The 25151-nt window shown below is 45.9% G+C and overlaps 1 protein-coding gene across 7 annotated transcripts in view; it reads right to left on the bottom strand.

Moving 5' to 3' along the window:
- Positions 1 to 25151, bottom strand: part of ATF6 (activating transcription factor 6) — a 366260-nt gene that overhangs the window by 175255 nt on the left and 165854 nt on the right. For all 7 annotated transcript variants that reach the window (XR_005583814.1, XR_005583815.1, XM_039485531.1 and 4 more), the window contains 3 exons: positions 15441 to 15581; positions 6142 to 6255; positions 3251 to 3353 (listed from right to left, as the gene is read on the bottom strand). Coding sequence is in view for 5 of the 7 variants with exons in the window: in XM_039485531.1 (XP_039341465.1) it covers positions 3251 to 3353; positions 6142 to 6255; positions 15441 to 15581 (358 nt within the window). In the remaining 2 variants the exon portion in view is untranslated. The remainder of the gene's footprint in view (positions 1 to 3250; positions 3354 to 6141; positions 6256 to 15440; positions 15582 to 25151) is intronic.

The raw sequence follows: 25151 nt of genomic DNA, 5'->3' as shown, positions 1-25151 counted from the left end.
AAAGGGAGCAGGAAGCCAGAGGTTTGAAGGGAGGGCCTGTGAGTCTGGAGAGGATTAGGTTGAGATCCCACTGGGGAATTGGGTCCCAAACCAGTGGAAAAAGTCTTTCAAAGCCTTTCATGAACCTGATCATCATCTCGTGCAAGAATACCGATCTACCCCTGGACATGAGGGTGGAAGGCTGATATGGCCACTAAGGTTGATATGGCCTTGATCAATGAACATGCAAGGCCCTGGTGCTTTAAGTGAAGCAGGTAATCTAGGATGGATTGTAGAGACAACTGGATTGGAGAGATATTCCGCTCCAACGCCCATCAGGAGAAGCACTTCCACTTTGCCAGGTATGTTGCCCTGGTAGAGGGCTTTCTGCTCTCCCAGAGGATCTGCTGCAACTGACTAGAGCAGGCTTGTTCCTCAGGGTTCAGACATTCAGCAACCACACTGTGAGGTAGAGAGAGGCGAAGTTCGCGTATAGTAATCGTCCGTGATTCTGAGAGAGCAGGTCCAGGTGGCTGGGAAGTGTCCACAGGGCTGCCACTGCTAAGTCCATGAGCGTGCTGAACCAATGCTGGAAAGGCCAAACGGGGGTGATCATAATGACTCGTGCCTTGTCCCTCTTGATCTTCAAGAGGACCTTGCTGATCAGTGGGACTAGTGGGAAGGTATACATCAGGTCGCCTGACCATGACAGGAGGAAGGCATTGGATAGTGATCCATTGTCAAGGCCTTGCAGAAAGCAGAACTGAGAGAAAAACTTCCGGCACCAGCGCATGTGGTGAGCACACACACCTACAATGGAATGGACATGAGCAAGCACCCAAAGAAGAACAGAGGTCACACCTACAGAATGGTTTCAGAGTGGTAGCCGTGTTAGTCTGTATCAGCAAAAACAACGAGGAGTCCTTGTGGCACCTTAGAGACTAACAAAGTTATTTGGGAATAAGCTTTTGTGGGCTAGAACCCACTTCATCAGATGCATGAGACTGATGCTCTCCCTGCTCCTAAGGTAAAGTAACTTGATAATAAGGACTGTTAAGTGCACAGAATTCACACTACCCATCAGTGGAAGGTTTCCCTCTGGCTCCTACGCCAAGGTTGAAGGAGGGGCACATTGCTGCTGCTGCACCTTCATCCTCTCTGGAGCTCTAGATCTGGGCCTGGGCCATGTAGGAGACTGAGTGGGCCCTGGCAGTACCCTTGGTGCAGATCAAAGTCAGCAGAGCTGGAAATATGTTTAGTGCAGATGGAATCTTCAGAGATTTTTGCAGCAAGCCTCTAAAAAGCTTTATTGGGCCTGTGCATATGACAATTTTCAGAAGCCTATACTCTGCCAATGCTGGATGGATTTTCATGAAGTCAGCCAAAAGCACCTCCCTGGCCCTAGGACCATCTCCTCACCAAATTTGAAATTCCTGCTCCAAAGTACACAGATGCTAAAACTTTTCAATTAAATGGCTGGAAATATTTTCTTAAAACAGGGAAAAAGGTTGTTTTGCATAATCTTGTTCTTTCAAATGGCTGAACTAATTTTGATGATGTTTTTTTTAGTTCAGCCTGAAGCAGAGTGCAAGCATGGAAAAATTCAGCCTGATTATTTAAATTATGGCAAAGTAAAAACCATCTGAAAACAGTGATTTATGCTGGAAAGAGTCAGGCAATCTTAACTATCGACGTTGCTGCCAGCTCAGTCTATAACACCAAGCATAGAGAAATAAAAGGAATCATTGCAGATATAGAGGTAACCACATGTATTAGGTTAAATACAAAAAGATTTACAGTCTCAACACTCTCCTTTGGGTCTCTATCTTGAAAGTTTATTTATATTGATTTTACTATTCACAAAAGACAAAACTCAAGCAAGGTATAGAGTCGAGGAGGTATCTACAGCTTTCATTTCACAGCTCTTGTAACACCACTCAATCCTTATCTGCCAAATCCACTGCTACGCCAGTCCTGGCATCCCTTGAACAGCGGTTTACAACCATGCCGAACTGTATGGCAGTTCTGTGATGTGGACGAATATCTGCCAAGAACTTAAGGTGAGACCATTTTTGGTTGTGAACTTCAACAAGTTGAGAGTTGAACCAGTATCAAGCGGAGTGCCCCAGGGGTTGGTCCTGGGGCCAGTTTTGTTCAACATCTTTATTAATGATCTGGATGATGGGATGGACTGCACCCTCAGCAAGTTCACAGATGACACTAAACTGGGGGGGAGAGGTAAATATGCTTGAGGGTAGGGATAGGGTCCAGCGTGACCTAGACAAACTGGAGGATTGGGCCAAAAGAAATCTGGACAAGTGCAAAGTCCTGCACTTAGGACGCAAGAATCCCATGCACAGCTACAGGGTGGGGACCGACTGGCTAAGCAGCAGTTCTGCAGAAAAGGACCTAGGGATTACTGTGGACGAGAAGCTGGATATGAGTCAGCAGTGTGCCCTTGTTGCCAAGAAGGCTAATGGCATATTGGGCTGCATCAGTAGGAGCATTGCCAGCAGATCGAGAGAAGTGTTTATTCCCCTCTATTCGGCACTCATTAGCCCACATCCGGAGTATTGCGTCCAGTTTTGGGCACCCCAATACGAAAAGGACATGGACAAACTGGAGAGAATCCAGCAGAGGGCAATGAAAATGATTACGGGCTGGGGCACATGACTTATGAGGAGAGGCTGAGGGAACTGGGCTTCTTTAGTCTGCAGAAGAGAAGAGTGAGGGGGGATTTGATAGCAGCCTTCAACTACCTGAAGGGGGGTTCCAAAGAGGATGGAACTAGGCAGTTCTTAATGGTGGCAGATGACAGAACAAGGAGCAATGGTCTCAAGTTGCAGTGGGGGAGGTCTAGGTTGGATATGAGGAAAAACTATTTCACTAGGAGGGTGGTGAAGCACTGGACTGCGCTACCTAGGGAGGTTGTGGAATCTGCATCCTTAGAGGTTTTTAAGGCCCGGCTTGACAAAGCCGTTGCTGGGATGATTTAGTTGGGGTTGGTCCCGCTTTGAGCAGGGAGCTGGACTAGATGACCTCCTGAAGTCTTTTCCAATTGTAATCTTCTATGATTCTATGAACCAGGGACTCCAGAAATAACTAGTGTGTTAACCCTTTGCTGTACCAATCTGCAGCTTTCTTTTACATTTAATCTTTGATCAATTTCACTACACACAAAACCCTTGTGGAATGAGCCATATCTCAGGAAAGCTGGTCATGTTGCCAGCAGTTAATTTGTGCTGCTAATGATTCAGCAGTACAAACCTACCTGGACAACTTGTGTTTTCTGTTGCTGGTTTTCTGACATTCTTCTAGACCTTGTCCTTTCCACTTCATGCCTATGAACCCACCCTCGAAGTTCATGATTTAATCTGTAAAATGCAACATTAAATTAGGCATGTCTTTAAAAAAAGGAATCAAAACGTCTTGGGTTTTGAGCAGCATTTTAACAATCCACTTGAAAATTATTGCGATTTAATGTTAGGGTTTTGCTCATCTTAACATTTTATATTGTGTTCCTTTTAACACTGGGGCATGAGTGTTAGTTACAAGTTCAAAGAGAATTCATAGCTAATATCTGCCATGTGTTAATATTGGACTGGATTTTTCCACCTACAGTGAATCCTATATATAATTAAACAGACACAAATCCTGAAAGCAATGGGGGAATATTGAGAATTTAAATCACAAGGCTACCAACTCAAGAATAAAATTAGATTATATACTCAAAAATTAAATTTAATAGAGTAAAGGGGAAATAAAGAAGAAAAGAAAAAATATGCAGTGATGAATTCACATCTTTAGAAATCACACAATTCCAGTTCTTCCATCAAGGCAAAGAAAGTATTAGCTACTTCAATTATATCTTTGTTTACTTTATGATGTTTAAGGGAAAAAGTCATGACCTGTGTATCTCTGTCTTTAACTGGCCTCTAAATCCATTTTATAATAAATTTTCTAACTTCATAATTTGATTAATGAAAAAGCTTTGGACACAGGCAGATCTGTGGTGGACTGGATGGCTCAGAGAATTGTTACAATGTTTTATGATTGTTACTCGTCTCTAGCAGTAAGTAGGCTAGGCTGCTGGTTCCAAGTGAGCGAAGGCTGATGGTGAGTGAAAGTCAATATCCCACCTAACAGCATCAGAATGGAGGGTTCAGTGCCTCCAGGGGAATTGGGAGTCTCTGATTATCTTAGGACAGGGGATAGGGAAGACGGGGAACTGCTTTTCTTATATAACAGAGAAAAAAGTAAAAGTAAGTCACCTAGAGTTCCCCATCCTGCAGAGAAATACACTGGACTTTCTGGGCAATTGGAAAAATTGCTCCCTCTTCCCATTGCTCCCTCTTCTCTTTGCGACCCCTCTCTCTTTACTCTCCATGGCTCTTCTTGCTCCCCCTGAATGCTTTCCCCACCTTTCTTACCCTAAACTCCACAGATAATCCCCTCTCCCTCCCACACCAGGAACTGACCTCTTTGTATGCATGAAGGCCAATAGTCTTCAGTGCTCAGTAGCCCATTCCCAGCTCCCTGCTGGCTGCTCCACTTTCCTAGCAACCAAAAAGGATGGGCCCACATCCTCTCCATGAAGCTACCTCTCAGCTGTTCTCAATTCAACGGAAGATGAAAGCTCAAGCCCAGTGCTGCTACTAAGAGTGGGGTCTGCTGAATTGCCGGGAAGGAGAAGTAGCTGCTTTCTGTTGGAAACAGTCCCAGGATTCTAGTTCATTTGTGCTAAGCGCAGGACAAACCCCCAATGTTTCTTTTTGTCAGGAGTCAGGCAGAATAGATGCTCATGAGAGCCCCTTGACTTGGTGGGAAGGCATATGCTTGACAGGTAGGAGGTTCCAGCTGCTGACTCAGCACTGGGCCAGCATCCTAGGGAATCCTCTGATCCCATCAAGTGCAAGCCACCATCCTTACTGCATTGCTGCCTGCTCAAATGCATTATGGGACAATCCAGAATGTCTCATAGGTCAAAGGGAGGCAAGTCAGCTGAGCAAGTGGGAGCTAAGGCCTAGTCCATACACAAAAGATGCATGTGACATCTTGGGTCTTGAACCCAGGCCTGGGAGTCCCCAGAGAGCCACTGCGTCCTGGGCTGCACCCCATGGCGGCTGAAATCTGGTGGGCTGAGGAGCTAGTAGGACTATGGCTCAGCCAAGGCGCCATCCATGGGAGCCCTGATTGGAGGATCGCCCAGCTCCACAGATTGGTCCATCCATACTATTTGAGCCAGAAGATGGCACAGGAAATTTATCCAAGCAACAAGGTGTTTTCCTATTGTGGCTGCATTTGACCCTGCTTGTGCCTGCCTCCCACACCCAACCCTGTTCCTGATTCCTGCTATGCTTCTGCCTCACCCCTGTTCCCACCATGCTCCTGCTCTGTGCCTCTCCTCAAGTTCCTCCCCTTACACCTCACCTCCAATCATTAGTGACCAGTCCTGGCTCTGACCCCAGCCTCTGACTTCTGACCCTGATTCAAGCTTGACCCTTGGCTCTGGCATTTGGTATCTGACCTTGGTTCTGACCCTCAGCATTGTTTCCTGGATCTAGTAACTGGTAATTGATTCTGGTACTGACCCTTTGGCTTGGTTCCCCTATCTGGACACCAGCACCACCCACTAAACCTGACTCCTGCTCTGACTACTAGGTCAGACTGTCTACATCTTGATACAAAACAGCGCACTGGTTTAACTAAAGGTGAAAAGTTAAACTGAGTTAATTAAACCAGTGCAACATTGTGTGTGGCCACTCTAACGTTGGTTTAAGCATGGTTTCTATTGGTTTAGTTTTCACTTGTAAGTTACAAGTGTCGATAACCTGATATAGGTCAGGTTGGTGTAAATGGATGTTAGAGTGTCCACACACAAAGTTACACCGGTTTAACACACTAAGATCCATTTAAAGCAACCCAGTTTATATTGGGTTTCCCACATCTGTAACTTACAAATGCCAGCTAAACCAGGATTCAAACACACCTGTAGAACAATGGGGAAGCTTGTGTTGCCACTGATCACAATGTATCTAGTATGGATATAAACAAAGGAATGCCAGGCACCTTGGCTGCCAGTCTGGCACCTTTAATCTACACAGAATTCACACAATAATTACAAACTGAAAAACAAGCACTTGGAAATCAATGTTTGCTAACCTGAGAGACTCAGTCCGGTTGATCAGTGGCTGACAGGGTGGTGGAGAAACAGACAATAGTGGGTCTTCTGTTACTACCATTAAGGCTTTGTTATCAGAAACAGAACGTTCATTCCTAGAAATAAAGACACCAAAAAATCCCTTCAAATTTCTTTCAAAGTTCCTTCAGCCTCCCCCAATGAACATGTATCACCAAGGGCCAATGAGAGAGCCAATGAACAGATTACTATTGCTCCAACAGATTCTTCTTCTAGAAGAGATGACAATTTGTGCCTAGTAACCCAGTATTTTGCTCTCTCTTCCCTCAGGATTTTTGCAGAACCCAATGCAGGGAAACATCAGCAGTATGGAAGCCAAAAACAAAATTTGCCTCTTAAGCCAAAAATCATAGTTCTCACACAAACAAGCCAAAAAAGTTAGCAGTTTAATTGTAAATCTTATTTAGACTGTTAGCTCCACGGGGCAGGGACTGTTTTTGTTCTGTGCCCAGCACAATGGGGTCCTGGTCCATGACTAGGGTTCCCAGGTGTTAAGTTGATACAAATAAAATGATAATCATTCAGATTAGATTTGCAGATGTTACTAATCACTTGTAATAAATTCATCTCTACATCAACCATTCAAAACAAGCCTTCTGCCCACAGCAGTTTGCTTTGCTCCTACAGCACTGTGTTTGTATGTAAACTAGTGAACCTGGGTGAACCTTGACTCCAGTGTACAGGCTCCAGGAGGTGATACTCTGCATAGCTGGGGGAGAAAGAGCCCTACCCCTGAAGAAGTGGAAATACTGAAGCAGGGGTTATCTAAATCTGCACCACAGGCCATTCTGCCCAATTGGCAGGAGCTCAAAGACATCATCCCATTTGCACGCATATTGTAACCATACTTCTAATTGATTTCAAGTTTTATAATGTAACACAAATGTAAGGGGCACAGACCAAACAGCAGCCCTACAGATTTCCTACCCAAAGAGACAGCCTTCTCTGGCCAATGTGCAGAGAAGCCTCTGGTCAAGTGGCCTGCTCTTTGGTCTAGTGAGATAGGACCTGCTAACTCATACTCTAGGCCAGGGGTCGGCAACCTACGGCATGCATGCCAAAGGTGGCACGCAAGCCGATTTTTAATAGCACACTGCTGCCAGCCGAGGTCTCAGCCGCCGGCCCCACTCAGCCCGCTGCCGGCCAGGGTGAAAGAGACCCCAGGCTGGCAGCAGGCTGAGCGGGGCCAGTGGCTGGGACCCCAGGCTGGCAGTGGGCTGAGTGGGGCCGGTGGTTGGGACCCCAGAGCGGCAGTGGGCTGAGCGGCTCAGACAGCTGCCGGCCCCACTCAGCCCACTGCTCTCCGATAGGGAGTTCCTCCAGGAAGAGAAGGCAGCTGCTGGCTAGGGATTCTTCCCCGCGGTGCAGTGGAAAGGCACCTCGGTGATCTTGGATGTGAGTTCCAAAGCCCCTGCCCACGGGGCTCAGGGAGCACTGAGGGGACTGGGCTCTGGGAAGCAGCTGCGTTAGGGCTCCCAGATGCTGCATGAGCAGCTTGTGTGACTCTCTCCTGGTCCCTGGACTTTAAAAGGGGAGCCTGGACTGGTGCAAGGCACTGCGAGTCGCAACTGGCCCCCCTCTTTGCATGCCCTGCTGCCGCCTCATGCTCCTACTCTCCTCTCCCCTTCTCTAGCACTGCATCAGCCCAGGAGGGGGTTGTGCCCCTGGCGCCCCTGAGCTGGCCAGGTGGTGGTGGGGTTGGATGGGTTTTGCAGCCTCTGGAAAGGGCAGATGGAGACAGGGAGGCTCTTGCTGTCTCTGTGCATCCTAACACAGTGGCACTTCAGCTTGGGCGAGAGTGGCCCCCCGTCTGGGCAGCTTTCAGCCCCCAGGAGAGTTCAGGTTTAAAATGCGCAAACTGCAGAGTGATCTGGGTAGGTCTTGCATCGCAGGGGATCTGCATCTCAAAGGCAGTGGGGAACGCAGTGGTCCCTAGAAGCAGCGATATGAGTTTTTTGGGCAACAGGGACCCGGGTCTTAAGGGCCGCTTCTGAGAGCTCCAGTCCCTGCTGTGTCAGTTTCATATCAGGAGTTGCAGCTGAGCTGCTTCTCTGAGCCATTGGCATCACCAAAAGGGAGAAGCTGAAACTCCCCTGGGCACTGTGTCAATAAGAGTATTCGGTGCACAGGTTCATTTGAAAGAACCTCCTAATGCTTCTTTATGTGGTAGCACTGTCCCCCCTCCCCCCGCCCTGTTGCTGGTACAGTCGCTGCTTTTCCTCTTAAATTCACATGCTACCATCTTCTGAAATTGAAAAGCATCTAGGGTGGCTGTGTGGATCAATATTGCAGGGAGAGATGGGAGCCAAAAAGGGCAAAATCTATATGGACTGTCCATTTAGATCAGCGGTAGGCAACCTATGGCATGCAAGCTGATTTTCAGTGGTACTTGCACTGCCTGGGTCCTGGCCACCGGTCCGGGGGGCTCTGCATTTTAATTTAATTTTAAATGAAGCTTCTTAAACACTTTTAAACCCTTATTTTCATTATATACAACAACAGTTTAGTTATATATTATAGAATTATAAAAAGAGACCTTCTAAAAATGTTAGAATGTATTACCGGCACGCAAAACCTTAAACTAGAGTGAATAAATGAAGACTCGGCACACCACTTCTGAAAGGCTGCCGACCTCTGCTCTAGGCAGATACAAACCTGAAGCCACCTATACACTGTAGTCTTGGAAGCCTCTTTCCTTTTTAGGGCCCTCGGAACACACCAACAGCTATTTGTCAGTTCTGAAATTTTTAAGGAGATCCAAATTTAACCCAATAATTCTACAGCCTCCAAAGCCTCTTCTGCCTCTGTGAAACGTGCAGAATAAAAAACATGGCAAAATAACTGGCTGGTTAATATGAAACCTCAGGTTAACCTCAGGAACACAAGAATGGGGTTAATGAAAGCCCTGGGAAGAGAATCAATAATCAAAGATATTCTGGATCAGCCTTCCTGGCAGACGTGATGTCAACCAAAGTAGTCGCTTTCATCCAAAGTTGGCAGAGGGACATTTTCCCAGCTGGTTCAAATGGCTGTAGCATGTACTCCTGAAGACTAATACATCCCACTGGGCAAAGCGGGTTTGAAAACTTCACACTGAATTGTTAGGAATTGAACCAATGGAGAGCACAGGCCAGCCCCTGGCTGTGGAATTAGCAGATGTACAGACTTGCATGGCCTTAATCTTCCACCTTTAAAACCCTGAGGAACAGACTGTAGTAACCCGAAGGGTGATGCAATCACCAGAGGAGAAGCCGTTAGTTAAACACCACACCAGCTTCATTTCTACATCCTGGTGTAGGAATCCTTGTAACACTTTTTGGCAATCACCCAGCATCTGGGAGACACCCCATCCCTGAAGCCACTGGTATTCATTCACTCTCCAATGTCCTAGATGCACAAAGTGAGCTGGCTCTTGGAGGAGGAAATGGGTTCTCACCGATACATTCTAACAGCGCCCAACTGCCTGACCAGCAATGCAGAGAAAAATTACTTCCACTTTGACTGGTTTGATCTTGCAGAGGATTTGGAGAATCAGAAGAAAAGATGGAAAGATGCAGCCATCTTTGCCCCCCAATTCATCAAAACAGCATCCGACACTATGGCCAACTGGTCAAACAGCTGAGAGCAAAACCTGGATGTTCTTGCATATTTCTGTTGGCAAACCAGTGGTCAGCTGGACAGCCTCAATATTGACAAATGGTCTGGAAAGCCTTCAAGTTCAAGCTCCATTCCCCTGGGATTAGTTCCCTCTTGATTTGTAGATTCCAAGGCCAGAAGGGATCATTGTGATCATTTAGTCTGACCCTCTGTACAATACAGGCTATAAGATTTCCCCAAAACAATTTCCAGACCAGATCTTTTAGACAAACATCCAATCTTGAATTTAAAATCATAAGTGACAGAGACTCCACCATGACCGTTGGTAAATTGTTCCAGTGGTTAATTACCCTCACTGTTAAAAATGTATGCCTTGATGAGCCAATCCACCTGGATATTGTGTTCATCCTGGAAATAAAGCCAGAGTACTTTCCTCCCACTGAAAAAGGCTCAGTTTAACAGTAAGATGGAGTTCCCGGTGCCTTGCTGATGTAGAGCACTCCTGTATGCTTGCTGCACCATTCTAGAACAGGAAACCCCCTGAGCAGCATTTCCTAAGCTGAGGTGGCTAGTAACATCCTTCACAGTAACAGCAGACTGCATTTCCACCCCAGGGCGGACAGAATTCTGACTATATGGGTTCTGCCTGGTCAGGTACGGAGGTGAAGGTAATTCTTTCCCAAGGGTCCACTTTGGATACAGCTGGTCCTTCTCCAAGAAAGGAGCCACCCTATGTGCTCATCCTTCGATTTATATTTTTTGTGAGGGGAGCTAAGGTGCGCAGTAGAGGGCAAGCAAAAGAGCAAGACAACACTGCCAGCTGCTTGCAGGAAGGGGATCCAGAACTGAGGGCAGCTGGAGAGGCCACAGAGCGAGCAGGGATGAAAAGTGGCAGAATAGGCAGCAGAGAGCCCACTGCTGCCTGTATGTCCATAGTAAGGGGTTGTTCTGGCAACAGCTACAGGATAGCACTCAGAATTGCCTTTTTGACTCCTCACAGACATAGGCATGACCATTTTTAAGCCTGAGAGGGCCTGGGAGAGGGGTTGCAGCTGAGCCTGCTACACAATAGCTGCTAGTAGATCAACAGCTCTTCCAAATGGGAGAAACATGGGGAGAGAGGAGCCTGAGGCAGAGAGGCTCACAGGGGCAGCAGGGCCTTGGAGAAAGAAGAGAAACCCCAATCTCAACCCCAGCTGGGATCTCAGCCATAAGAATGAGGAGAGGAGGGAACTAGCTCTCCCTTTCCCAGAGTCCCTAAAGAACCACAGGAGCTCTCCTTGTTCCAGCTTTGAGAGCGGGAGGCATATAAAAAGCCAGGCCATCTCTTTCATATGTGGAGTAGCAGAGGAAAAGTTTGTCTGTGAAGGAGATTTTGCCTGAGATGCTGCTGGGAAATCCTGGGGCCTGCCCAGAGGAGAATTGGGAAGGAGGCCTAGAAGCAAGGTAAAAGTCTTGGCTTGGCTCTTAAACTCAGGCAGTTACCTCCAGGTCCCTCGCCTCAGTTCTTTATGATAATCCTTGGGTAAAAAATGTGAAAGCACTTAAATGACTTAGGAGCTGAAGTCCTACTGACTTTCAGTGAGACTCAGGCACTTAAATGCCCAGGTTCCTTTTGAAAATGTTACTCTTTTTTTTTTTCCTTTATCCTTCTTTCCACCTTCTTGCTTTGTCCCTCTTCTGGTCTCTGCTTCTGGCACAGAGAGAGGGGAAAAAGAAGCAGAGGGTTCCAAGCTTGCCAAGCAACAAGGTGAAAGTGACTGGACAAAAAAGAGGAGGTGCTGGTTCTGACATACCTTCCTGAGTGAGCATCTCTGCTGCCTCATCACATAATTCATAGTCTAAAATGTGCCACATAGGATATAGGCCCTTCATCATAGCCACATAATACTATGTCATTAGAGTATTCCTGATTGATTGCCTTCTTTCTACCTGGCAACAATCTATTAGTGCTTTCTGCTACCTGGCAACAATCTATTAGTGCTTTCTGCACATTTGTGGCTGTTTCTATTCAGCTAGCCAAAAAAATATTTTATTGGAAAGAACAGATCTGTTAGAACAGACTCTGTGAAGGAGAAAACACAGTCTGAATAAGCCAACCTTCAATCTGAACACAATCCAGAACATATGCATCCACTGCCTTCTGGAGATCTAAAAAGGCTTGAAGTGATTTTATGTCAATTGAATACACCCCTGCAAATGACCAATAAAGATATTAATGGATAAAATAAAAATTATTCTTTGGGAATACTTGGTAGGCAGCCGCTAAAGCAGACTGTAACCATACACTCGTGAGGTGCATCTCTGTAGATATCCAGGAATAATGGCTAGCACAAGCATGCATGAGGTTTCTAACAAAGAGCACTGCTCACAGATAGGATCCAGTCCTTTCCTCTGTAAGTATCTTGAACTTTGCTGAACATATTTTGAGTGACTAAGAAAACAAATATCATAGCTTGAAGTTTAAGAAGGGCTGGGTAACATGACAAATATTAACATTCATAACCATGCAAGTCAAGACAAGTCTACTGCATTTTTCAAGGAGGAAGAAAAGTTTCCTTCTCTGAATGAAGTGTTGGTTATTTTGGTCAGAAGTGGCACCAATCGCTAATAACTCTCTTTCACAAGCCAGGGAAGGCCTGGGTCGGATTCCCAAGTCTTGAGTCAAGACTCCTTTAGGGTACATAGATAGTATTGCCAACCTCAAGTGTTCAAAAATTGTGAATCAGTCTCCCAAATCATGAGATTGTCTTAAACATTAGTTTTAATAATAAATGTCGGGTTTTTTCCTTGCCTGCTGGTTTCTGAGCCTGTAGGGTACACCTGCTTCATGTTTTCATGCTTTTCTCTGCAACCATGAGAGCTAGAAACTAACTTTTTTTTTCCAAATGAAAGTTATGATTCTCTTCTGATCTCTTGACTCTACTAGCTGGGTCTTAAGAAAAACACCATTTCAAGACCTGTGGTAAAATCCCAAGAGTTGGCAACAACGTGTAGAGTACATGCATAGAGTATATTCCCGCCCCTCCCCCCCCCAACTTTCCAGGGAGGAGGGATAGCTCAGTGGTTTGAGCACTGGCCTGCTAAACCCAGCGTTGTGAGTTCAATCTTTGAGAGGGGCCATTCAGGGGTCTGGGATTGGTCCTGCTTTGAGCAGAGGGTTGGACTAGATGACCTCCTGAGGTCCCTGATATTCTATGATTCTGACACTGTGAAAGATTCTTCAGCACAGCTATAGAGGATGCAGTAGTATCTCAACATTAAGTTCCTCAAGCCAAATCAAGTGCTTGATCTTTCTAAGCCCTAATGAAGGAATTGCAGAGATCTGTGCAGCTGTTGCCTGTTGTGATGTTATTGACATAAACTGTGACCATCTAGATCATTGTTTCAACCACTGTTATATATATATATATATATGCAGCAAATATTGTACAAAGGTTGTCATGTGAGGTGTCTATAAAAAGGTTACTATTTGCTGGTTATGATCATCCTAGCTGAATGTATCATTTTTTAGTTGAAACTATGAATATTGGCTATGTACTTGTATCTCAATGTGTTTGATTCTAAGTAGCATTAGTGAAGCATTTGGTCAGCTTCTTGAGAAAGGAAGTTGCAGATTAAGTGCCCGATCAAGAAACACTTAATTGACAATGGACCTTGGGAGACTCCAATTCACATATGAGAAGTCTTCCTGGGACGTTCAAGGTAGCATGTGAGCAGTGGCTGCCGCCTGCAAACTGAGTCATACATGGACATGTGACTTGCCCAGGTAGCTACAAACTCCATCTTGTTGCTGTGATTTTGTACAGGAGAACAAAGGGGTTTCCACCCACAGGAGAAAGAATATAAAAGGCCCTGGAAACCCCTCCATTTTTCCTTCAATCCTGCTTCTTATCTCTGGAGAAACTTTGCTACAAACTGAAGCTCTGAACAAAGGACTCGATGACCCATCCCAGCTGTGGATGTACTCCAGAGATTTGATTTGAACCTGCAGTTTATTCCATCACTGCTACAAGCCTGAACCAAGAACTTTGCCAATACTGTATGTAATTGATTCCATTTAACCAATTTTAACTCTCATCTATTTTTCTTTCTTTCTATGAATAAACCTTTAGATTCTAAAGGATTGGCAACAGCGTGATTTGCAGATAAGATCTGATTTGTATATTGACCTTAGTCTGGGGCTTGGTCCTTTGGGATCGGGAGAACCTTTTTTCTTTTATTGGGGTATTGATTTTCATAACATTCATCCCCATAAGAAGAGGCTGCTGGTGGTGATAATGGGAAACTGGAGTGTCTAAGGGAGTTGCTTGTATGACTTCTGGATAGCCAGTGGGGTAAAACCAAAGTCTTCTCTGTTTGGCTGGTTTGGTGTGCCTTGCTGTGCAAAGGAACCCCTGGCTTGGGCTGTAACTGCCCTGCTCTAAGCAATTTGTCCTGAATTGATACTCAGTTGTGTCCCACCAGAGGCAGCATCGTTACATCTGTGCTGATGAAAGTCTATGATAGTAACATTTGGCCCTGTAGAAGGTGCACAACTGGCCACAGTGCTGCCTAGAGGCCAGGCAGGGATTGACAGATCAGCATCCAGCCCCAAGGGTTACCTGTCATCTCCTTCAGCCCAGGTAATTTGGGGACTAGGCTCTTGGCCAGTCAAGGTCTACTCCAGTGCGACTCTCACCTGAGGTGAAGGCCCCTGGTGTTGTAACGTCTTCTCGGGGTGGAGAGGGGAGCTCAGGCCTGCCCTCTACACTGGGCTATGCTCCAGGGCCCAGTGATGGGCAGCTACATTCAATACCTTGGGGTGCTAAGATTCTGCCCCCCCGGGCCACCTCTCTATCCCCATTGGCTTCATGAAGTGAGTCACTTCCACCAAGCCTCTTGCCTGCATGCTCAGCCACTTAACTCTCCATTGTACGTTTCCACTGGTCTGTGTAGTCAGACCTCAAGCAAGGAGCTCCAGGGCAGTGCTTTCCCTTCACAACAGCTGCCTGCACCTTTCCACTGCCTGCCCACTCTGAGCTGCTCTGCTCCCCTTCTTAAAGCCCTGCCTCCAGCTTGTGCAGGCCCTGCAAGTGCAACTGGGTGGGGCCACCTGGGCCCAGAGCTCCTCCTTAACCCCTTGCTCTGCAGTGTGGGGGTTGTACACCCCATCACAGCCCCACACATGGAAAGCTGGCAGCAACTTCTTGCCTACTATGCTGGAAGAGACAGGGAGCTGCTCTTTGAGTTGTATGCAAGTCCAGTGTCAGGGACTGCCATAGGACTTGCTCAGCACCAGAATGAGGCCAGGCATGGAACTGCACATCAAAAGCATGACACCATAGTGGCTTGCTCCTGCTTTGCTGAGGCAAGAGTGCTCACACAGCTTGCTCTCTCACCATGGAATGCATGCACTGATTTGTCTGATTCAGGGGTTGGTTAGTTTTTATATCGCAGTGCATCAAAGGTGGGCCTTAGAGAGGAATCTTGCCAGGGAGATCCTGTAACTACAGTACAAGAGGAATCAGCTTTCAAGGCACTCCATTTTTAGGCTTAGCTGCCTTAACAATGCTCACTTAATAACTCTGCTTCATGAAGCACAGGGAAATTGAAGGCAAGAGAGAAAAGCATGAAAGTATCATGAACAGCTAGTACTTTTAAACTTTAAATATATTCCCCTTACCTTTCCTTATTCTGGGAGATGATGTTAGGCATTTGTTGAGCTGTGCTGAGCTTCTGGCTGGCTGAGAACTCCAGCAGATTTCTGCTGTGGTGGGCAAGGCTCACGCTGGGTTCAGCTCCATTGGGATCCCTTTCAAATACACTGAAATTCAAAAATACATACCCATAAATATAACAAGAGGGACAGAACAGATATACACATGTGAAACTCACTGCCTCATGGTATTAAATACTCTAACTGGATAACTAATGGCGTTTCAGATTTGTTGTTCCATATGGTAAGATATGTATCACCAAATCCCATGCCCATGGGCAGAAATTGTTCACTTATAGATTTAATTGCAATAGCTTCACAATAGCACTAAAGGAAGAGCAGAAGATGGCATCCTTCACGGGGCTCACTCTGTTAAGTGAGAATTCACAACGAATGCCATCAACTCAGTGAACGAACATCACTCAATGATCTCCTGGTCATCAGAACAGCAACTCAACAAATCCTAAAGTTCCTCCTCAGGGCCATACAGAGTGCCAAATAGGCCCGGGAATAAAAATCCTGCAACTTACTGTTGAAAGACTCTCATGGGCAAAATGTGAGTACCTTGGAACCTTGCTGAAGACTTACAACATTGATATCCTCATGTTGCAGAGACCCATGTTGGCAATGACCAACAGGCTAGGCGCTACCATATCTATGGATACAACCTACCAACTAGCCATTATCATCCTAAATATGGCTTGGCAATATACATCAAGGACACTATCACAGATTTTAATGTTATTCCATCAACTGAAGAGGAGACCGCATTTACCACAACTATCAAAGTAGGGGAGCTCCACATTAACAACCTCTATAAAGCCCCTAGAACAAGATGGCCAAAACCAGTGCTACCTAGCACTCCTATTCCATGCATCTATGCAGGTGATTTTAATAGTCACCACACTATATGGGGCTATAAAACAAATGAAAGTGATGGCGAAGAACTTATGGACTGGATATCTGCACAAGACTTACAACTAATCTACAAACTAAAACAACAATTAACATTCCATTCAAGCACTGGAAACGTGGGTACAATCCAAACCTAACATTCGTGTCTAAAGACTAACGTGGTAACACTCTCATCGTAACACATGAAGTACTATTGGCATTTCCAAACAGCCAACACAGGCCTATAATGATCTATACAGGCATCGAAATTCCTAAACAGGTAACATGATGGAATTTTCCTAAAGCTGATTGGGATGCCTACAAATAGATGGTTGAGAAAACTGTTGCAAGGATTCCAGTGAAACCAGAATGCTATCAATGGTTCGCAGGGCTCCTGAAAGTAGCAGGAAAGAACATTCCTTGAGACTTCTGGAAAAGTCACACTCCCTGCTGGACAAGAGAGACGCAGGAGTTGCTCCGGCAACACAATCAGACTAGGAGTCTTCATACCGCAAAAACCCTACTACACTCCCTTGACACAGCAAGACGCCAGTGCTGACTTGATTGCATGCAAAACCTTGATTTTACACATTCAAGTCATCGAACCTGGATACTACCAGGGTGCATAAATATCAGGGTTTTTTTTAATTAAAAATCATTTTTTTTAATTTAAATCGGAATTTTTTATTTAAATCGGATTTTTTTGATAAAATGCTTTTTGAGGAAAAAACTTATCTAAAGATAGTTTTAATTAAGATACATTATAGTTCAAAGATATCTCAACATAGAATTAGAATTTATAATCCCTATTCCATAGTATGAGACAATATATTCACGTAATGTTTAAGAAAAGTTTTGTAAACGAGTTCCAATAGTTCATGGATTAGGGACCCAATCTTATGGGGTTCCACAGGCTTCTGTATAGATTATTTAGGTTAATCTTTCTATCTACCCAATGGGACTCAGTGTTCAAACTAGAAGATATAATCAGAGATGCTTAGTTTTGCAGTTCTCAAACTGTGGATTTGTGTCTCCGGAGGAAACATGCTCGTTAACAGCAAAAATGTTTTAAAATAAATAAATAAATAACATATAGAGGTGAGAAATAACAGACCTCAACTCTATTGTCCCTCTGAAAATTTGTGTACACAGAGTCAATCCCTTACCTATTTCTAAAAGTGCAAAGTTTCAAAAACTTCAATGAATAGAAGATTGTTCGGAGCGGAATAGATCTGGACAAGGTGAAGATGTCTGGAGATAAATGTGAGAAGCGAGGGACATAAGCTTGTTTTGTTAAATTATTATATGTTTGCTGTTGATGAAAAAAATCCAGAATACTTAACGTTGTTGTTTTAATTAAATAAAACAATTTAAAATGTCTGTCTGGTGATGTTCTCTTCCTAATACAGCATGGCAAGAAAATCCTCCAAATATTAATGATTAATCTATTGAACTGGAGATAGTTCGCCTCCCAGTGACTTCATAAATATCTGCTTCAATTACCTTTGGTAAATGAAATAATTAATCATTCATTTTTTGATATAGCTGTAAAACTAATCTGAAAAGTTTTCAAAATAAATCACTGTTTAAAAATGTATAGTGTGTACCTTCTAAAAATGAAACCTACATCTATCTCTGAGTTGTGAAGAATATGTATTAAGGTTATAACAATCAACAAGAATGCAACTTTTATGTAGAAAACGATGATTAAATTGAGTCTTCCTGACAAGTGCTTTAAATCACCCTGGACACTACTACAACATCTTGGGGATGCTAATCCCACAGAGTACAGGGCACCAAAAATTCAGTCAAACTCAATAGCCTAGGGTGACCAAACAACAAGTGTGAAAAATCGGAACAGGGGTGGGGGTAATAGGAGCCTAAGTAAGAAAAAGACCCAAAAATCGGGACTGTGCCTATAAAATCGGGACATCTGGTCACCCTACAATAGCTTCCAAACTGGTGGAGAACACAAAAGGACCACTTGATAAACACACAAGAAGAGAAGTGTATCAACAACTCTACCGAACACTTGCATCAAACCCCTGAGGAGAACCTTCCACTGTCAGGATTGAGTAAGTAAAAGAAGGATTTGCTGTGATGAAAAAAGGGAAGGCTGCAGGCCCTGATGGTATTCTGCCAGAACTCCTCCACCATCTCAGCCCCAGAGGACTCCAATGGCTAGCAACTTTTGCTACCTTAAGGACAGTACAGCTCCCTGAAATATGGCGAGAGGCAATGGTAATTGCCATTCAAAAGCCTGGAAAGCCCCCGATGAAGTGGGATGCTATAGGCCAATTTCTCTATTATGTACGACCTACAAACTTCTTGAACGTATCTGTGACGGCTTGGATCACAGAAACCCCCTTGGGAGCTGCCACCCGATGTGTCAAGACTACTTCTACCCCTGCCTTCCCTGCCAGCTCAGGACTCCAGCACCGTGTCTTGCTGAGCCAGACACTCTCGTCTGCTCCAACAAAGACCCAGGGTCTGAATTACTTGCCCCAAAGCTGCAGGTTTACCTGAAAATAGCTCACAGAAGTGTTCTTCTCTTTAGTACTCAGATACCCAACTCCCAACGGGGTCTAAACCCAAATAAATCCGTTTTACCCTATATAAAGCGTATGCAGGGTAAACTCATAAATTGTTTGCCCTCTATAACACTGATAGAGAGATATGCACAGTTGTTTGCTCCCCCAGGTATCAATACATACTCTGAGTTAATTAATAAGTAAAAGGTGAATTTATTAAATACAGAAAGTAGGATTTAAGTGGTTCCAAGTAGTAACAGACAGAACAAAGTAAGTCACCAAGCAAAATAAAATAAAATGTGCAAATCTATGTCTAATCAAATTGAAAACAGATAATCTCACCCTCAGAGATGCTTCAGTAATTTTTTCCCTCAGACTGGACACCTTCCAGACCTGGACACAATTCTTTCCCCTGGTACAGCTCTCTTCCAGCTCAGGTGATAGTTAGGGGATTCTTCATGATGGCTCTTTTCCCTCTTTGTTCTCTTCGACCCCTTTATATATCTTTTGCATAAGGCGGGAATCCTTTTGTGCCTCTCTGAGTTCCCACCCCCTCCTTCTCAATGGAAAGACACCAGGTTAAAGATGGATTCCAGTTCAGGTGACATGATCACATGTCACTGCAAGACTTCATTATCCACTTGCCAGCACGCAGGTACACAGGAAGACTTACAGGTAAAACAGTCATTTGCAGACAATGGTCCTAGTTAATGGGAGTCATCAAGATTCCAAACCACCATTAATGGCCCACACTTTACATAATTACAATAGGCCCTCAGATTTATATTTAATATTTCTAGTTTCAGATACAAGAGTGGTACATTTATAAAATAGGATGATTACACTCAGTAGATTATAAGCTTTGTAATGATACCTTACAAGAGACCTTTTGCATGAAGCATATCTCAGTTACATTATATTCACTTACTATTAAATTTTTATAAAACCATACAGATTGCACAAGGTCACAGTATCATCCTCAAAAGAATACACCCTTTTATTGAGCCAATTCTCCCTGTTGAACAGGCAGACTTCTGGCCAAAACTTAGTTGTTTAGACCAACTTCTGGCACTCACAACTCACATTGAGGCTGGCTATCAAAAAAACCTAAAGACTGACACAGAATTTGTTGACCTGTCATCTGCGTATGATACTGTATGGATTAAGGGCCTGATGCTGAATCTTGCTAAAATTATACCTTGCTACCAAACACTTTGCCTATTTTGGACCATGCTGAGTAACAGACACCTACGGGTGTACCTGGGTAATAAGACCAGGTCAACCCGTATCATAAACAACAGGCTACCACAAGGCTCTACACTTGTTAATATATTGTTAATATACCCTTTTTAATATTTACGTAAGCTTACAAACAGGGAAGAATTGGTAGGGGAAGTAGAAGTGAGTGGCAACCTAGGCAGCAGTGACCATGAGACTTCAGAAAAGCAGACTTTGACTCCCTTAGGGAACTGATGGGCAGACCCCTGGGAAGCTAATATGAATGGGGGAGGGATAGCTCAGTGGTTTGAGCATTGGCCTGCTAAACCCAGGGTTGTGAACTCAATCCTTAAGGGGACCATTTAGGGATCTGGGGCAAAAATCTGTCTGGGGATTGGTCCTGCTTTGAGGAGGGGGTTAGACTAGATGATCTCCTGAGGGCCCTTCCAGCCCTGATATTCCAAGGGGCAGGGAGTCCAGGAGAGCTGGCTGTATTTTAAAGAAGCCTTATTGAGGGCGCAGGAACAAACCATCTCGAAGTGCAGAAAGAATAGCAAATATGGCAAGCGACCAGCTTGGCTTAACAGTGAAATCTTCAGTGATCTTAAACTCAAAAAGGAAGCTTATAAGAAGTGGAAATTTGGACAGATGACTAGTGAGGAGTATAAACATATTGTTCGAGCATGCAGGGGTGTAATCAGGAAGGCCAAGGCACAATTGGAGTTGCAGCTAGCAAGGGATGTGAAGGGTAACAAGAAGGGTTTCTACAGGTACGTTAGCAACAAGAAAGTGGACAGGAAAAGTATGGGACCCTTACTGAATAAGGGAGGCAATATAGTGACAGATGATGTGGAAAAAACTGAAGTTCTGAAAGCTTTTTTTGCCTCGGTCTTCACAGACAAGGTCAGCTCCAACACTGTTGCACTGAGCAACACAGTATGGGGAGGAGGTGAACAGTCCTCAGTAGAGAAAGAACAGGTTAAGGACAATTTAGAAAAGCTGGACATGCTCAGGTCCATGGGTCCAGATCTAATGCATCCAAGGGTGCTGAGGGAGTTGTCTGATGTGATTGCAGAGCCATTGGCCATTATCTTTGAAAATTCGTGGCAATCGGGGGCGGTCCCAGATGATTGGAAAAAGGAAAATAGTGCCCATATTTAAAAAGGGAAGAAAAAGAACCCGAAGAACTACAGCCTCACTTCAGTCCCCGGCAAAATCACGGAGCAGGTCCTCAAGAAATCCATTTTGAAGCACTCGGAGGAGAGGAAGGTGATCAGGAACATTAAACATGGCTTTGCCAAGGGCAAGTCATGCCTGACCAACCTGATTACCTTCTATGACAAGATAACTGGCTCTGTGGATATGGGGAAAGCTGTGGATTTGATATATGTTGACTTTAGCAAAGCTTTTTATACAGTCTCCCACAGTATTCTTGCCAGCAAGTTAAAGAAAGTATGGATTGGATGAATGGACTATAAAGTGGATAAAAAGCTGGCTAAATTGTCGGGCTCAACGGGTAGTGATCAATGGCTCAATGTCTAGTTGGCAGCAGGTATCTAGCGGAGTGCCCCAGGGGTTGGTCCTGAGGCCAGTTTTGTTCAACATCTTTATTAATGATCTGGATGATGGGATTAATTGCACCCCCAGCAGGTTCGCAGATAACACTAAGCTGGGGGGAGAGGTAGATATGCTGGAGGATAGGGATAGGGTCCAGAGTGACCTAGACAAATTGGAGGATTGGGCCTAAAGAAATCTGATGAGGTTCAACAAGGACAAGTCCAGAGTCTTACACTTAGGAAGGAAGAATCCCATGTATTGCTACAGGCTGGGAACTGACTGGCTAAGCAGCAGTTCTGCAGAAAAGGACCTGGTGATTACAGTGGACAAGAAGCTGGATATGAGTCAACAGTGTGTCCTTGTTGCCAAGAAGGCCAACAGCATATTGGGCTGTATTAGTAGGAGCACTGCCAGCAGATCGAGAGAAGTGATTATTCCCCTTTATTCGACACTGGTGAGGCCACACCTGGAGTATTGCGTCCAGTTTTGGTTCCTCCACTATAGAAGAGATGTGGACAAATTGGAGAGAGTGCAGTGGAGGGCAACAAAAATGATTAATGGGGTGGGGCACATGACTTATGAGGAGAGGCTGAGGGAACTGGGCTTCTTTAGTCTGCAGAAGAGAAGAGTGAGGGGGGATTTGATAGCAGCCTTCGACTACCTGAAGGGGGGTTCCAAAGAGGATGGAGCTAGACAGTTCTCAGTGGTGGCAGATGACAGAACAAAGAGCAATGGTCTCGAGTTGAAGTGGGGGAGGTTTATGTTGGATATTAGGAAAAGACGGTTACTCACCGTTGTAACTGTTGTTCTTCGAGATGTGTTGCTCATATTCATTCCAGTTAGGTGTGCGCGCGCCGCGTGCACTTTCGTCGGAAGACTTTTACCCTAGCAACACTCGGTGGGTCGGCTGGGCGCCCCCTGGAGTGGTGCCACTATGGCACTGGATATATACCCCAGCCAACCCAGCCACCCCTCAGTTCCTTCTTGCCGGCTACTCCGACAGTGGGGAAGGAGGGCGGGTCTGGAATGGATATGAGCAACACATCTCGAAGAACAACAGTTACAAAGGTGAGTAACCGTCTTTTCTTCTTTGAGTGATTGCTCATATCCATTCCAGTTAGGTAATTCCCAAGCCGTACCTAGGCGGTGGGGTCGGAGTGAGATGTGGCAGAGTGCAGAACCGCCGAGCCAAAAGCTGCATCATCTCTAGATTGTTGGACCAGAGCATAGCGCGAAGCAAAGGTGTGGACCGATGACCAGGTAGCTGCGCGACATATTTCCTGGATTGGTACATGGGCCAGGAAGGCGGCTGATGAAGCCTGAGCTCTGGTAGAATGTGCAGTGAGATGGCCCGAGGGAACATGAGCCAAGGCATAGCACGTGCGTATGCACACCGTTACCCAAGAGGAGATCCTCTGCGAGGAGACAGGCAGGCCTTTCATCCGGTCAGCCACTGCAACGAAGAGCTGGGTGGATTTTCGGAAGGGCTTTGTCCTATCAATATAAAAAGCGAGCGCCCTACAGACATCTAAGGAGTGTAGTTGCTGCTCCCATGGGGACGAATGAGGCTTCGGGAAGAAGACCGGAAGGAAGATGTCCTGATTAGTATGGAAGGCCGACACCACCTTAGGGAGGAACACCGGATGTGGTCGCAACTGTACCTTGTCCTTGTGAAAGACAGTATACGGTGGGTCCACCGTAAGCACTTGAAGTTCGGAGACCCATCTGGCAGATGTAATGGCTACTAGGAAAACCAGGACAGGTATAGCAGTGAGCAAGTCACCAACGGCTCGAATGGCGGAATCATAAGCCTGTTTAGGACTAGGTTGAGGTCCCAGGTAGGTGTAGGGCGGCGTACCTGGGGGTAGAGGCGCTCCAGGCCCTTGCGAAACCGAGTAAATAAGGAGTGGGAAAAAACGGAGTGGCCACGCTCTCCTGAATGGAATGTGGAGATGGCCGCCAAGTGCACCCGCAAAGAAGATATCGCCAGGCCCTGCTGCTTGAGGGACCAGAGGTAGTCCAAGATAGTAGGGATCGAGACCTCCGAGGGAGTAGCATTCTGCGTCTCACACCAGCAGGAGAAGCGCTTCCACTTGGCCAGATATGTGGACCGAGTGGAAGGTTTCCTGCTACTCAGGAGTATATGCTGTACCGGAGCGGAGCAGCGTAACTCTGATTTGTTTAGCCACGCAGGAGCCACGCCATGAGGTGGAGGGCCTGCAGGTCTGGGTGGCGGAGATTGCCGTGGTCCTGGGTTATGAGGTCCGGGGGGAGTGGCAGGGTAATTGGGCTGGCTATGGAGAGGTTGAGCAGTGTCTTGTACCAGCGCTGTCTGGGCCATGCTGGCGCGATAGATGCGCTCTGTCCTGGCGGAGTTTTAACAGGACCTTGTGAACCAGCGGGAACAGTGGGAAGGCATAGAGCAGTCGGAGCTTCCACGACATGAGGAATGCGTCTGAGATCGACCCCGGTGAAAGACCCTGGAAGGAGCAGAACACCTGGCATTTCCTGTTCGCGCGAGATGCGAATAGGTCTATGTGGGGAAAGCCCCACTTCTGGAAGATCGAATGAATAATGTCTGGTCTTATCGACCATTCGTGACACAGGAAGGATCTGCTCAGCCGATCCGCCAGAGTGTTCCAAACCCCTGGGAGAAAGGACGCTACCAGGTCCATCGAGTGGTCTATGCAGAAGTCCCAGAGTTGGATGATCTCCTGACAGAGGGGGGAAGATCGAGTCCCTCCCTGCTTGTTTATATAATACATGGCCGTTGTGTTGTCTCTAAACACTGAGACACAATGGCCGTGCAGATGCTTCTGGAATGCCTGGCACACCAGGCGGACTGCTCTTAGCTCTCGGACATTTATGTGAAGCGCCAGTTCCTGCGATGACCAAAGACTCTGGGTGCGAAGGTGTCCGAGGTGAGCCCCCCATCCGAGAGATGATGCATCTGTCGTCAGGGATAGTGAGGGTTGTGGCGGATGGAACGGTAACCCTGCACATACATGGGAGGGGGTTAGCCACCAGTTGAGGGAGCGTAGGGTGCTCGGTGGAATGGTGACTATTGAGTCCATTGAGTCCCTACCCGGACGATACACCGAATTGAGCCACGTTTGGAGGGGGCGAAGGCGGAGTCTGGCATATTTGGTCACATAAGTGCAGGCAGCCATGTGTCCTAGGAGACTGAGACAAGTGTGAGCTGAGGTTGTGGGGAAGTTCTCCAGACCTCGGATGATTGCTGCCATTGCCTGGAATCGCGGCTGAGGCAGGTAGGCCTTGGCTAGAGTGGAGTCCAGGGTAGCTCCTATGAAGTCTAGCCGTTGTGTGGGGACCAGTGTGGATTTCTCCGTATTGAGCATCAGGCCTAAATGTGTAAATAGGTCCCTGACGATGCCTACGTACTGCATGACTTGCGCCTGGGAGGTCCCTCTGATGAGCCAGTCGTCCAGATACGGGAAGACGTGTATCCCCCATCGGC

This window comes from Mauremys reevesii, linkage group 8, assembly GCF_016161935.1.
Source record: "Mauremys reevesii isolate NIE-2019 linkage group 8, ASM1616193v1, whole genome shotgun sequence".
Taxonomy (NCBI): domain Eukaryota; kingdom Metazoa; phylum Chordata; order Testudines; family Geoemydidae; genus Mauremys; species Mauremys reevesii.
This window is presented reverse-complemented; position numbering and strand designations above follow the sequence as displayed.